Genomic DNA, 14,945 nt, shown 5'->3' with positions numbered 1-14,945 from the left:
ATGCATTTTTACGTATAATACAGTGTGCACGCGATCGCGTGCACAAAGCCCTGTGCCCACGCTGTTACTAACAGCTCGGCACTGGGCAGAGTATCAGGGACCAATCTGATGGTCCCTGAACATGTGGTCGCTGTGAAAACCTATCACAGCGATCACATTTGTTTTATTTTGATATTTCTGGCAGAAAATCTCCTGCCTCTTTTCTTCTCCTCAAACATTGTTTCAGTGTGAGGAGAAGAAGAGACTCGAGAGAATTGCTGCCAGAAGATTACAAGATTACAATTACAAAAAAATACAGTTACACTATAAAACATACTCTGTATAGATAGATTTCTATCTATCTATACAATCTATCTATCCATCTATCTTTTTTTCTATCTATTTATCTACCTTTCTTTCTTTTATTCTATTAGAATAGGCAGGTAGGGAATATATAATTTTATATATATATATATATATATATATATATATATATATATATATATATATCCACATATATATAATATATATAGCAATAGCAGTTTATTTTTTTGTTAGCGGTAGTATAGATATATATATACCAGTTAGTTTGTGTGTTTATAAAAAAAGATAAAGTTTGTTTAGTTAGTGTTAGTGACGTTATGGCGAGGAAGTTCTTTAGCGCTGAGGAGGCATACGCCATGCTGTGGTCTGAGTCTGAGACCGCATCAGAGATGGTGTCAGAGATGGAACCTGTTTTGGGCAGTGACTATGATAGCGTCACTTCAGGTTCATCTTCAGGGGACGCTGTCCCTGATGCAGTAGAAACTGCAGAACATGGAAGCGCAGGGCCTAGTAGCGCTGTAGCACGGGACAGCCTGGTCCCTCCAGTTCAGGCTCTTGTATGGGCACCTGCCCCATCTTTTGGGCCTAGAATCCACGGATTTACTGCCACTCCTGGCATAACCGTGGACAATACAAATTTGTCCACGAAACAAATGTATATGCCGCTCAGTATATAAGGCAGAAACCTTCATCCACCCATGCCAGAGATAGGACGCCCACCAATTTGCAGGAATTAAAAAAAAATGTGGGGCTCACCCTAAATATGGGTATTGTCAAAAAGCCCTCCATTAGGTCTTACTGGTCAACAAGACCCGCCCAAGCAACCCCAGTGTATTCTGCAGTAATGCCCAGGTCTCGTTATGAGACAATAATGAGGTTTCTCCATTTCAACGACAACGCACAGGCCCCCCCAAGTACCGATGCAAACCGTGATCGGTTGTTCAAAATAAGACCGCTAATAAATTCCCTCAATAATTTATTCCTGCAACTCTACACCCCTGAGCAGAATGTAAGTGTGGACGAATCCCTCCTCAACTTCCATGGAAGACACCTTCCAAAAGGGCAAGATATGGCATTAAGCTCTACAAATTGTGTGAAAGCGGGTCAGGATATACCACCGCCTTCAGGATTTATGAAGGGCGGGACCGCTCAATAAATGTTCCTGGATGCCCCCCTGATCTTTCCACCAGCAGTAAGATCGTGTGGGATATAATGCAGCCTCTGCTTCACAAGGGGTACCACCTGTACTGTGATAATTTTTATTCGAGTGTGCCCCTGTTTAGGCATTTGCATGCTGCAAGGACTGGGGCATGTGGTACAATGCGCAAAAACAGAATCGGTTTTCTGCAGCAATTAGTGGGGAAGCGCATGGTAAAGGGGGACTCCTGTGCTTATGCATCTGAGGAATTGCTGGCGGTCAAGTACAGGGATCGAAAAGACGTGTATGTTCTAAGCACGGTTCATACCGCAGGAACAGTGGCAGTGAGGGAAAGGGGGCAACATCGGACAAGCACAAACCAGTGAGTGTGTCCGAATATAACAAGTACATGGTAGGGTGGATTTAAGCGACCAGGTTTTACAGCCCTATTTAATAAAACGCAAAACAAAAACCTGGTACAAAAAAGTGGCCATTTATCTTCTACAGGAGGCCATCCACAATTCATTTGTGCTCTATAAAAAAAACAGAGGCAGAGACACATACCTGGATTTCCAGGAGAAAATTATTGAAGGCCCCATTTTTGATGTTCAGGACACCAGAGAATACCCCCAGTCTGAGGATGTCATCACTTCATCACTCGGATTCCCCCAACACCAACTAGAAGCAATCCCCAGAAAAAGTGCCACGTCTGCAGAAAAGACGAGCACCGCAAATATTCCCGATATTTCTGTCCATCATGTCCCTCGCAACCAAGCCTGTGCATTGACCCATGTTTTAAAAAATACCACACTGTTCTGAATTATTAGATTTTAGTTAATTAGTTGAAAATATATTTGCCCTACATTACATTTTTAATTTTTCCCTGATTTTACTCCAAGGGTGAGGGAGGGAATGGGTGGGCGGTGGATGTCATGTTTGCATATTTTCTAAAGTATATCTGCTGGAGAGCTCTATTTGCATAAACCTGCAATTTCTTATTTTAGAAAACCCAAAAAAATAAATTCTCATTATACCCCTAGATGAATGTTTTGGGATCTCTGTTTCAAGAGCAGATATTTTGGAAGTGTTATAGAAACTCTGTTGAGTTTTGTAAAACCAGCTTTGAAAAAAAGCGATTTGTGAAATAATCTTCTTCTATCCTCCGCCCTCCTACTTCTCTATGTGATAATAAGGCACACATATTTGGTATCCCCATGCACAGGAGAAGTGGCAGAATGTGAAAGGAGATGAATTTTGGCCATGGTCTATACTGTGTGTTAAAAATGCTGGCATAAACTGACGCATTTGCTAAAAAATTGCTAATTTTATTTTGTTCCATCTTATTCAAGAAACTTTCAGAAGAAAACTGGACTGTCTAAAAATATGATAAACCCCTTGAAGAAAACCTTGTGGGGTCTACTTGTGTGAATGAAGTCATTTATGGGGTGTTTCTAATGTTTCAGCAGCATTACGCCCCCAAGAACACAGTATGCGGCTATAAAATTAAATGCAGAATTCCCGGACCGAAAAGGCCAAAAAGCCTCCTTTTATGCCAAGCCCTGGCACATGCCCGCACAGTGAATAAGGCACACATATTTGGTATCCCCATGCACAGGAGAAGTGGAAGAATGTGAAAGGAGATTAATTTTGTCCGTGGTCCATGTTATGTGTGAAAAATGCTGGCATAAACTGACTCAATTGCTAAATTCTTGCATTTTTTTCCAATTTTGCCCACTTTAGAGAAAAAAATAAAAATGATATATACTGACAAATGCCACTAAAACAAAGCCCTATCTGTCCTTTAAAAAGAGTGTAAAATTCAAAGATGAACTTTATTCACCTGCAGAGTTATAGTCATCTAAAGAAGCGCATAGCAAAATTGTGAAATTTGCTCTGGTCATTTAGCTGTAAAACAGCCTAGTCCTTAACCAGATAAATCTTCATTTAACTATCAATACTAAGCTGGGTCTAATAGCCACATGGACGCGCTTCACTAGGAGGATAAAGAACAATTGCAACATAGCAGGCAGGTGTAAACAAGTGAAGGCAACATAGCATGCATGGTAAAATGTGGTCCACATAACAGGGACTGACAGCTAGGAGTTGGAATACCTTAGGTTGTTGAATACATGAACAAGGATTAAAGGTGATATTACACAGCCAGACGTAGGCCGTGTAAATAAGCACCGGACAACGAGACAGCACGCTGATCAGCGCTCGTTTGCTCCTTTCACAAGGAGCCATGTATGGGGATGAGTGCTCGTTACTATGTTTGCTCATTCCCATACATTTCCATCATGTCGGCAGCACATCTTCCAAGATGTTCTACTTACAACGATAATAGTTTCGGCATTTAAAACTATGTATTCTGCCGACGAACGAGCCTTTGCTTGTTCATTGGCTGATCGCTGCTCTGTTTACACAGGGCAATTCTCGGGAACGAGCATTCCGTGAACGTTTGCCCCATAATTGGCCAGTGTAAAAGGGCCGTAAGATCCATTGCTGAGAACAGAAAGAATGGTGGACTCCAATATCTTCAGATAAAAAATGGAACAGTGGTCTCTACAGAAGAAATGAAGTCTTAAATAGGGCTAGAGACTTCTCATCCCCAGGACATTTATACTGCTCATACACAGGAGCTAATTCCAGATATATCCAAATGTAATGTATACTGTACATCAATAACTTGGTTATATCGTCCTAGCTGTCGGATCTTTGAATACCTGAAAAACGTTAAATTAGTGTAACCTAAACTAATATGGATCATGGTTAATGTTAAATGAACTAGTTCTTTATACTTGACGACAGGGACCAACTTTTTGAAAATCTATGGTGACCTTGACTAAACTTCTCATTGATTTTTGTAGATTAGCAAGCGCTTGGTATCTGGGTTGGGCTGGCTGGTGAGTCTGAAACTCTTGAATCCCAAGAGATATTGAGATGCTTGTGAATTCTGTATAAAATAACTATTAATACAGTATTTGTTATTCCTATTTGACACTTTAAATAAAAATAAAGTTGTTTACTTGAAAGGATCTTACAAGATTTGAAGTGATAAAATGAAATGTAACTTGCTAATAAGAGCTTTTTGCTGTCTTACCTAAGATATAACCATTTGTTATGACAGGTATGCTACTTAGAATCAAATATTTTTGCATATTTATAGGAAGCAATGACACACACAGAAGACTGAAAAACCTTGGGGAATCCCACAATAAACTGCACCTGCCCGAAACGGAATTTACTGTAAATATCAGTCCTCATTCTGCAAGAGCAATATATAAGACTAGGAGATTCTGCTGAGGTGTGAGGTGAAGGTGCTTTCACCTATATGTAACACATCCGTCATTTCTAGTTTAGTAAAATGGTTTTGTTTTAGAACTGAATTATACTCATCACAACCAGTATTGTTTCTCGTTAACCTAGAACGTGTGATATTTTGAGGTATTTGTTCAATAGATATTGGCTATTAGCTGGCACAGTCAGATTGGTCCTTCCCAGGTTTAGGAGTGACCGTAATAAAAGAATGAAGCATAGAAGGGGGGATCAAGGCTCCTGACATGAAAGAGTTAAAGAGATCCAACATGTGTGGGGTTAAACAGTCTTCAAAGACTTTATAATAAAGGTATGGAAACCCGTCAGGGTTACCATTAGGAAGGTCCTCTATAGTGTCCTGTAGTTCTTCTATAGTAATAGGAGTGTTGAGCATAAGTGAGTCGGTGGAGGTAATAGTGGGGAGAGGGCACGAGCTTAAATAATCCGATAGACATTCGGTACGGGTGGATGGGTCTGCGGGAAGTTGTGATGCGAGGGAGTATAACTTTGTGTAATATTGGTGGAATATATTAGACTGTTGGTTAGGGTCATATAACATCTGACCTCGCGTATCTCGGAGTGCAGATGGGGCAGACTGAGCCGCCCTCGTTCATAATTTCGTTGCTAGTATACGTTAGTAACTTTTCTATTTTGGCAATAAAGAGATCTTTCAACCTGCCCCTTGTCTCAACAATACGTAGAAGAGAAGATGTGAAGGGGAAAAGAGACATTTTAATTTCCAATTTAGTTAAAGTAGTCGTCAGGTCTAATCTTTGTTGAATCGTGTCTTGCTTGGGGTGAGAGGAAAGGGATATACATTGCCCTCTGAGGACTGCTTTGTGTGCTTCCCATATTGTGGATAACGCAGGGGTTGAATCTTTGTTGAGAGTAAAATATGAGTCAATATGAGTTTTAAGGGATGCCCTATGGATTGGAGACTTAAGTAGGCGTTCGTTCAATCTGCAATGCCATACCCTGTTAGTCCGTAAGTCAGAGTGCGGGAGATTTTAGCCAAAACTCTTTCCAAAAAGGGAATTTGTAGCGTATTTGGGGCATATACATTACATAAAGTGATCGGGATACCCTTCAGAGTCCCTGCAAGGATGACATACCTACCCTGTGGGTCAGAAATCGACCTGGTGATCTGCAATGGGCAAGCCCGTGATATTAAAATTGCTACTCCTGCTTTTTTCCTATTTTGAGTAGCTGTGTAAACAACAGGGAAATGAGGTAGAACATACTTGAAAGAACCTGATCAGTCATGATGCGTTTCTTGGAGAAAGGCAATATACGCCTTCAGATTTGAGCGCAAGGCGCCTCTAAACATTCGAATTTAGTGTCTTAACATTCAAGGAAACTATACGTACCATGACAAATCTGCAAGTAGTGAACCAGACATCAATTAAAGGCCCTGAGGGTGAACTGACGTGTATCTAGAGGGGGAGCTGCGAAGATGTGTCGGACCACTAGACTTGAAATAACCAATCCACAGACCAGATCTCCTAATAAAGAGAAAGAGTTGGAGGAAAAAGGGGGAGGGATGGGGAGACATAGACATACGAACAAAAACAATAACGAAAACCATGTAAAGCAACTTTTCGTTACTAAGTCAGTTATACGACTATGAATGGGAATGATATCCTATACGAAGACTAGCAATATAGAGAGATTTTTTTTTTAAGTCAAACAACAATGAGATCACTAGATGAACCAGGTGCACTAGAAAGGCATAGTGTCTCCAGAGGGAGAAGAACCACAGGAAGCCAAATCTGTCAGCGACACAGTCACCGACCCCACAGCCTATATAAAAAACAATTCAGAAAAAAACATTCAATGAGGTCTAAGTAATCATTAATGCTAGAAAGATTATTAGCCCACAGGAACAAAGTCCTTATTGCTGGGATGGTGGTTTGTTCGTCCCAACAAATGTGGGACCCCGTGACGTGTTGGATTTCTTCTTTGGGGACACCTTTTGCCAGACAGGAGAGGGCGGGGGTGGTGGTGGTGGCGTAAGTTCCCAGCTAGGAAGTTTCGGGACCGGAATGTCCCGTATATCACAGAAGGTACGGATGTCCGATCATGTTCTGAGGACAGCGGAACGACCCTTTCTGTAAGACTGAACGGGAATCCCCAGCAGTATAGAATATTGTTGCCTCGCAGGGTAGAAAGTAAAAGGTGTAATTGTCTATACTTATGTAAGGTGATCCAGGACAGATCAGGTAGAAGTTGGATGATGGATTCTTTATATTGAATAGATCTTTGAATTCTGGCCTTAGCCATAATAATTTCTTTAAGTTCATAGTCAGTGACACAGCAAATGATGTCCCTTGGTAGGGGAGAAGTGCCTTTAGGTCTCAGAGCTCTGTGAGCCCTATCCAGTTTTATAGTATGTTCAGCAGAAATACCTAGAACATTGTTAAATATGGTCGCCAGAACTTCTTTCAGATTCTCATCATGTGCAGCTTCAGGTTCACCACGGACTCTAATGTTATGGCGTCGACCTCTATTGTCCAGGTCTTTAAGATGTTTGTGGTAGTCAGAGGTAGCATTATGCTGGGCCATAGCCATGGATTGCAGCTGGGAGACATATTGGCGAGTGGAATCATGATCATCCTCTAGAGATTCTACTATGTGAGATTTTCTGGATGTCTTGTCGCACCGTGGCGATGGCTGTATTACAAGTATCTTTCACTTCAGTTATGAGTGCTTTAAAGTCATACCTAGTAGGAAGTTGTTTTAGCTATGATTGCCAGTCATCGTGTTTAGGAGTGGGGCTCTCACAATCTGATGAAGAGAGCCACGGCTGGGAGTCTGGTGCATGTCCGTGGAGACATGGAGATGTAGAAGTGGAGGGATCCTATAGCTCAGTTTCCTGATTGACCGCCCTGATTCCCTAGAGCGTTTAGAAGAAAGGATATCACCTTTCTAGATTCGTGGAGGTTTAGGTGAGATTTGAAGGTCTACAAGATTGGACGGTAAGTCACTGACCTGTGGGTCCTGCTGTGGAAAAGGGAGTGGCACTTGAAAATCGAGTATCTCAGATTCAGGCTCCACAGGGATCTGATTAGATGCCGTGAAAGAAGATGGCGGCAGGTCTTCATTACCTTGGTCCATGCGGATCAACTCGGGAGACTGCTTAAGGAGCATTGCAGTATTGGCTTCCGCTGACATCGACTCTGTAGTCTCTGAGGGGCGATCTCCATCCTCAGATACCGACGGGCATTAGGAGGATTGTGACGCAGTGTCTTGTGGAGGCGCGGGTAATGGCTCGTGTTCTGCCGTCAAGTCCGAGCGCAACAAGGCGTCTAAAGTCCCAGCACCGGGTGTTCCAGAGTGAGTGTGAGTTAGGAGGCTAAATAATGTATGAACCGCTTAGTTATGCTGAAGGGTGGAGGAGCTCTGAACCGTGTGTCCTACTCCATCGGCTTCCGGGAACGCCCCCCAGCTTCTCTGTTTTTTGATGCAGTTTAAAACAGCAGAATTTTTTTGTGTGTGAAGGAGGCCTTAAAGAGGCTCTGTCACCAGATTTTGCAACCCCTATCTGCTATTGCAGCAGATAGGCGCTGCAATGTAAATTACAGTAACGTTTTTATTTTTAAAAAACGAGCATTTTTGGCCAAGTTATGACCATTTTTGTAGTTATGCAAATGAGGCTTGCAAAAGTCCAAGTGGGTGTGTTTAAAAGTAAAAGTCCAAGTGGGCGTGTATTATGTGCGTACATCGGGGCGTTTTTAATACTTTTACTAGCTGGGCGCTCTGACGAGAAGTATCATCCACTTCTCTTCAGAACGCCCAGCTTCTGGCAGTGCAGATCTGTGACATCACTCACAGGTCCTGCATCGTGTCGGACACATCGGCACCAGAGGCTTCAGTTAATTCTGCAGCAGCATCGGCGTTAGCAGGTAAGTCGATGTAGCTACTTACCTGCAAACACTGATGCTGCTGCAGAATCAACTGTAGCCTCTGGTGCCGATGTGTCCTCGCTCGTCTGACACGATGCAGGACCTGTGAGTGACGTCACAGCGTGATCTGGCAGAAGCTGGGCGTTCTGAAGAGAAGTGGATGATACTTCTCATCAGAACGCCCAGCTAGTAAAAGTATTAAAAACGCCCCGATGTACGCACATAATACACGCCCACTTGGACTTTTACTTTTAAACACACCCACTTGAACTTTTGCAAGCCTCATTTGCATAAATACAAAAATGGTCATAACTTGGCTAAAAATGCTCGTTTTGTAAAAGTAAAAACGTTACTGTAATCTACATTGCAGCGCCTATCTGCTGCAATAGCAGATAGGGGTTGCAAAATCTGGTGACAGAGCCTCTTTAAGGCTTCTTCCCTCTGTAAGCTCACTTGAGGAATTTGCCACCTGTAACAACCCTCCTTTATTCCTCTGTAGAGAATGACTGTAGATGCAGAGCAGTAAAAAGTTCCTCCAATCACTACAGATCGTGCACATTTTAATTTTTACAGTATTATGAACAAGACCATAGTGTCTGCTAATGCAAGATACCAAATTTAAGAATGCATTTATGTATGTAACCTACATACACCTATAGGCTATGTAAGATTTTGAAAGGCAACATTTTTTAAAACAAAAAGGTATATCAGTGTGTTTTGTGTAACTTTGTAAATACTTATCATTAAAAAGAATTTTTATATTTTTAGATGCAGCTGCTCTGTATTCTCTACACAGAGCAGCTGTATCTAGCGCTATTCACTGAATCTGTCAGTCCCGCTGATGTGATAGTTTACAGGTGGATCCTGCGTGCCACAAACACGTAGGACTTGCTGTGACTGAATCAGTCAGGTCTGTGGGACTGACGGATTCAGTGAATAGCATTAGATACAGCTGCTATGTATAGGGAATACAGAGCAGCTGTATCTAAAAAAAATAAAAAGATTTTTAATAAAATGTATTTACAAAGTTACACAAAACACACTGGTACACCTTTTTATTAAAAAAAAAATTGTCTTTCAAAGGTGTACCTCACTACTCCTGTTGCTCACGGTGTCCCTTAGCTTCTGTGTACCCTTGTCTGTTTGTCTGTCGTACACATATTTAGCGTAGGGACCGTTGCCCAGTTGTACGCCGTCGACTAGGACGGGCCGTGCAAGTAGGCAGGGACTGAGTGGCGGGTAGATTAGGGCTCACCTGTCTGTCTCCCTACCCCGTCATTACACTGGACTTGAAATTGATGTTAGCAGCGCTGTACTTTGGTCCGCAATTTTTCTCCCTCCATGTCAAATATATTTATGCCTCTTCTGCTTAGCAAATAGTGAAGACAAAATATTATTCATTCAAAAGTATGAAGGATTGACTAATGAATAATCATAATGGGTTCATTTTCGTTTGCAAGTGTTAACCTATAGCTGTTATGCAAATATGAACATTTTTAAATGTGCACATTTAGGTAAACTTAACCCAGTCCTAAAAATTTTCACTTTCTATTCTGCATTTAGTGTTCACCGAAACGTCTTTTCACCTTTTTATGCATCCTGAGATGGCTTCCTATTCTATTTGAGTTATTGCTAGAACAGGAAACACCCAGCAAACCGATGGCGATGTGCAGAGATTTTTTACTTCTTCTTGTATATATAACATTGTCAGATACATAAAGTATACAGACGCTTTCCTAATAAAGATACTTATTTATTACTATAACTATACATAGGTTTGTCAAATGCCACATAATGTTGATTATTTCCCAATAAAATTGACTTTGTTATGGTATGTAAAAGTTTTTGCTGCTTTCTTTTTTCGTGGCATTTTTCCCTAAAAACGAAAAATATTTTCTTTATATATTAACGAAAAAAAACGACAAAATATGCCATGAAAAATAATTAAAAACGTCTTGTGTGAACATACGACTAAAGTAACGACATAGAATATGCTTGTTTCACTATCAATTAAAGGGGTATTCCAAAATTAAAGGCTATGTACACCTTTGAAGGGCATATTTTTTTTTTAGAGGTCAGTCAGTGTACTTGGTGTAACTTTATAATTCGTTTTTTTTTTTTAATTTGTTTTAATTTCTGAGATACAGCTGCTGTGTATTCTCTATACAGAGCAGCTGTATCATTCACTATGACCTGAATCCATCAGTCCCTCAGGATCAACTGTAATCTATCACATCTAAATTATGAATTTAGAAGTGATAGATTACAGGTCACTGGCGGACCTGACGGGAGCAGCTACATACAGCCGATCTGTATAGAGAATACCCAGCGGCTGTATCTCAAAAAGTAAAATTAATTTTTATTAAAAACAAATTATATAGTTACACCAAACACACTGACTGGCCTGTTTATTAAAAAAAAAAAATGCCCTTCAAAGGTTTACATAGCCTTTAAACATTTACAGCCCATTCACGTGCTATGCCATAAATGTGTGATAGATGAGGGTTCCAGCGCACTCGGATGTTTCCGACATAGGAATAAATGAATGGAGCTGCAGCCACCTCTCCATTTCTTCTCTACCTGGAGGTAACCGATTTAACAGGCGGGATGTGGGTCGCCTCGCCCTTATGACAGGTACAGCCCTGGATTGGATTTTACCCTGGTGTTAACTGCCAGTCATATGGTTGACCCTAGCGCGAAGTTCTAGTAATGCAACAATTCCTGTTGTTACTGGTGCACAGTAGTATTTGCAGCTGCCATCGGCTAGTGCGCCACATGCAGGGGGTAGAAGAGGCATATTTGACTTCCGAGCCACTGATGGAGGAACCTTGGTCTATACTATGCTATGAATGTTTTACTCACTCTTTGTCCATTTTACATCAATAGGTGGAAACTATCCCCCTGGGAATAGAAACCGTGTATTCTACTGTACCCGAAGATTCGGAACAGAAAGCTGAACATTTATTGGTCAAAGAGGTACGAGACATTTCTATAGTAATCAGATTTCACCGCTATATGAAATATATAAAGTATGATAGTGATAGAATTATATTACTCTGCTGTTGTTTCTGTGTTTGGAATAGTTAGTAAAATATGAGTATAATGTGTAAAAGACAAGAACGTTTGCTGCAGATCTCTGTACGCCAGTTATAAAGCTGCAGTGCATTAGTACAAACAGTTCTCCGGTGAAAGAGAATCCATGAGCTTCTAGATTGTACATTTGCAGGTCAATACTTGCTGTGCATAGAAGAAAATAAATCTAATTTTGCTTTCATATGCTTGCCTGACAGTAAAACAGGCACGGGTATAGCTATAGGGGTACAAAGGTAGCAGTCGCACCAGACCCAGGTACCTGAGAGGGCCCAATGTCACCTCTGTCACATATGAAGACACCAATATTATAATTGGCACATGGTAGTTGGGGGGCGCTGTTACAGATTTTACATTTGGGCCCGGGAGCTTCAAATAACAGTTTTGAAGTCAGGATTACCTAAATGTATGAGTCCCAGCATGCCACAGCGGCATATGCATGCCCAAGACTTTTTATTCCATTAGGCCAGAATCACATACACAGTTTTAATACAGTTCATGGCTCTTTTTTTCAGGAAAACACAGGGGTGGACACAAAGGAAAAGAGATACATCAGCCATTTCTTTATACCTTTCCTTTCTTTTCAATCCACTTATGGCTTGGGCTAAAGAAACTGAGCCAAAAACTGCATCAAAACAGTGTGCGGGATTCTGGCCTATTAGTGATCTACAGATTTCTTCCTTAAAGAGACACACCAGCAATTTTTTTTTTATTATTGACATCTATTGTACAGTACACCTGGTAAAAGTATGGGCAGGCCGTTCTCTTACCGGGCGCTCTGTTTCAGAAATATTCTGCTCGCACTGTGACCGGCTGTTTAATACAGCATCTGCTGTGTGGACTGGACGTTTCTTTCACTATGCGTTCATATGAGACTCACTTTGACCGTCTCATAGAAATGTATAGTAAGGGTTTGTTCACACGTCTTAACAAAATACGTCTGAAATTACGGAGCTGTTTTCAGGCGAAAACAGCTCCTGAATTTCAGACGTTTTTGCATGTACTAGCGTTTTTCGCTGCGTCTTTTACGGACGTAATTGGAGCTGTTTTTCAATGGAGTCAATGAAAGACAGCTCCAATTATGTCCCAAGAGGTGACATGCACTTCTTTGACGCGGGCGTCTTTTGACAGCGACGCGTAAAATTACACCTCGTCTGAACAGAACATCGTAAGACCCATTGCAAGCAATGGGCAGACGTAATGGAGCCGTCTTTTCAGGCGTAATTCGAGGCGTAAAACGCCCGAATTACGTCTGAAAATAGGCCGTGTGAACATACCCTAACAGATATGACTAGTTTGGCTCTGCCGCATCTATATGTAGACTTTTATAATGTCTGCTATTGATACAATAATATTCATTTCTGTAAGCTCTGAAGAATTGCCAGTATTGAAAGCTAGAGCTGAAAGTTAGCAATAACTGGTAATAGTGGGCACGCCATATAAATGTGTTTACATCCACATTGTGAGTATTGGCAGACAAAAAGGACAGAAGCAATCTGTCTAAAATATCATCAGTAGCAGATCATAAAATACATTATTGAAACAGACCACAAAGTCAAAGCAGACAAAAGGCTACTTCACTTAATGTTGTGGAACAATCCTCTGTAAAGCATTACATCATGCGTCCTTACTGTTATTATATCCGTGTAGTTCACCCGTAATCATATTATAACTTATCTCACGATAGAAAGGTCAGACGTAGACTACAGATACTCTGCGCCCGTCATTTTGATCCCTGATGGAGTGGTGTGATCTGTAGAAGAGTACGGCAAAAGGGTTTAAAAGCCGCTAAATATAGAAATATGGAACCACCGAGGCAGCTGAAGTATCTGTAAATGCATTGACGTTTACATTACATGTTAAATATGCTTATATTGCTGGAAGCCAATCTGATAATATGTGACATGATTCATAAGACTCTGATTTGTATATTCAGTGCAAATTTCCATGTTTCTAAAGATGCGATGAGGATTTGTCACATATATTTATAGCCAGTTTTTATTAAACTTACCAAATCTTCACGGATTGTCTGTACACTATCCCCTGTAGATAAAAGTTTCCAATACCATCTTAAAGGGCATCTACTATTGCAACTCTACAGATAGTCTTGATTGAAATATTTGTACCATTTTCTTTTCCTATGCAGATCTATGTGTCTCCCTGGTTACATACTACACACAAACCCGTGAGTGATCTTAACTGTCACGAGTCATTCCCCTTCCATCGGTTTCCTCTTCTACTGTCTGGACTGGAGGTTAGCAAGTAGAAGGGGCAACGGTGGTGTAATACGTGGCTGCAGGATCTACACAGGGTGTTTTTGTAGTCAATAACAATGGAGACACAAACTATAGGTCTATACAGAAGTTGTAGACACAAAATGATAGAATATTTATGATCAAGACTATTTGTAAAGTTGCTTCATGTTTTTTTATTTTAGATACATTGGAAAAGAAATGGTTGTAAATTTGGACATAACCTTTAACCCCCTTTAGGCCTAATTCACACAAGTGTGTTCGGTCCATGATATACGGACCGCATGTCGGCCGCATTTCCCGGACCGAACACAGTGCAGGGAGCTGGGCAACTAGCATCATAGTTACGTAAGACGCTAGGAGTCCCTGCCTCTCCGCGAGACTACTGTCCCGTGCAGAAAACATGATTACAGTACGGGACAGTTTTCCCGCTGCGAGGCAGGGACTCCTAGCATCGTACATAACTATGATGCTAGTAGCGTTTCTACCTGCACTGTGTTCGGTTCGAGAAATACTGCCAACATGCGACCGTATGTCACGGACCGAACACAGTCGTTTGAATTAGACCTTAATATTTTTCAACAATGCATTTTCAATTTTACGTCGGCAAAGCTGTATGAGGCCAGGTCCACACACACTGTTTTGATGCAATCATTTAATCGCAGGTATAATGCTTTGGAATATTCCAAAACATTATTGCCTGTCAGTACTAGTCCAGGATCACACACACGGTTTTATATTCAGTTTTTTGCTAATTTTTTTTTAACCAAAGCCAAAAGTGGATCCAAAAGGAAAGAAAGGTATAAAGGAAGGACTGATACATCTCTTTTCTTTTGTGTCCACTCCTGTGTTTGGCTCAGAAAACTGAGCCAAAAAGTGCTACAAAACTGCATCAACGCTGTGTGTGTGTGTGTGTGTGATCCTGGCCTTACACTGACAGGCAAT

At 41.1% G+C, this 14,945-nt stretch overlaps 1 protein-coding gene across 5 annotated transcripts in view; it reads left to right on the top strand.

The window, feature by feature from the left end:
• DOCK10 (dedicator of cytokinesis 10) overlaps nucleotides 1-14,945 on the top strand; it is a 320,008-nt gene that overhangs the window by 165,326 nt on the left and 139,737 nt on the right. For all 5 annotated transcript variants that reach the window (XM_075861478.1, XM_075861480.1, XM_075861477.1 and 2 more), the window contains exon 3: nucleotides 11,545-11,634. In XM_075861478.1, coding sequence (XP_075717593.1) covers nucleotides 11,545-11,634 — 90 coding nt within the window. The remainder of the gene's footprint in view (nucleotides 1-11,544; nucleotides 11,635-14,945) is intronic.

The sequence above is a fragment of the Rhinoderma darwinii genome, chromosome 4 (assembly GCF_050947455.1).
Source record: "Rhinoderma darwinii isolate aRhiDar2 chromosome 4, aRhiDar2.hap1, whole genome shotgun sequence".
Classification (NCBI taxonomy): Eukaryota; Metazoa; Chordata; class Amphibia; order Anura; family Rhinodermatidae; genus Rhinoderma; species Rhinoderma darwinii.
Note: the sequence above shows the minus strand (reverse complement) of the source record. Positions and strands in the feature narration are given on the sequence as shown.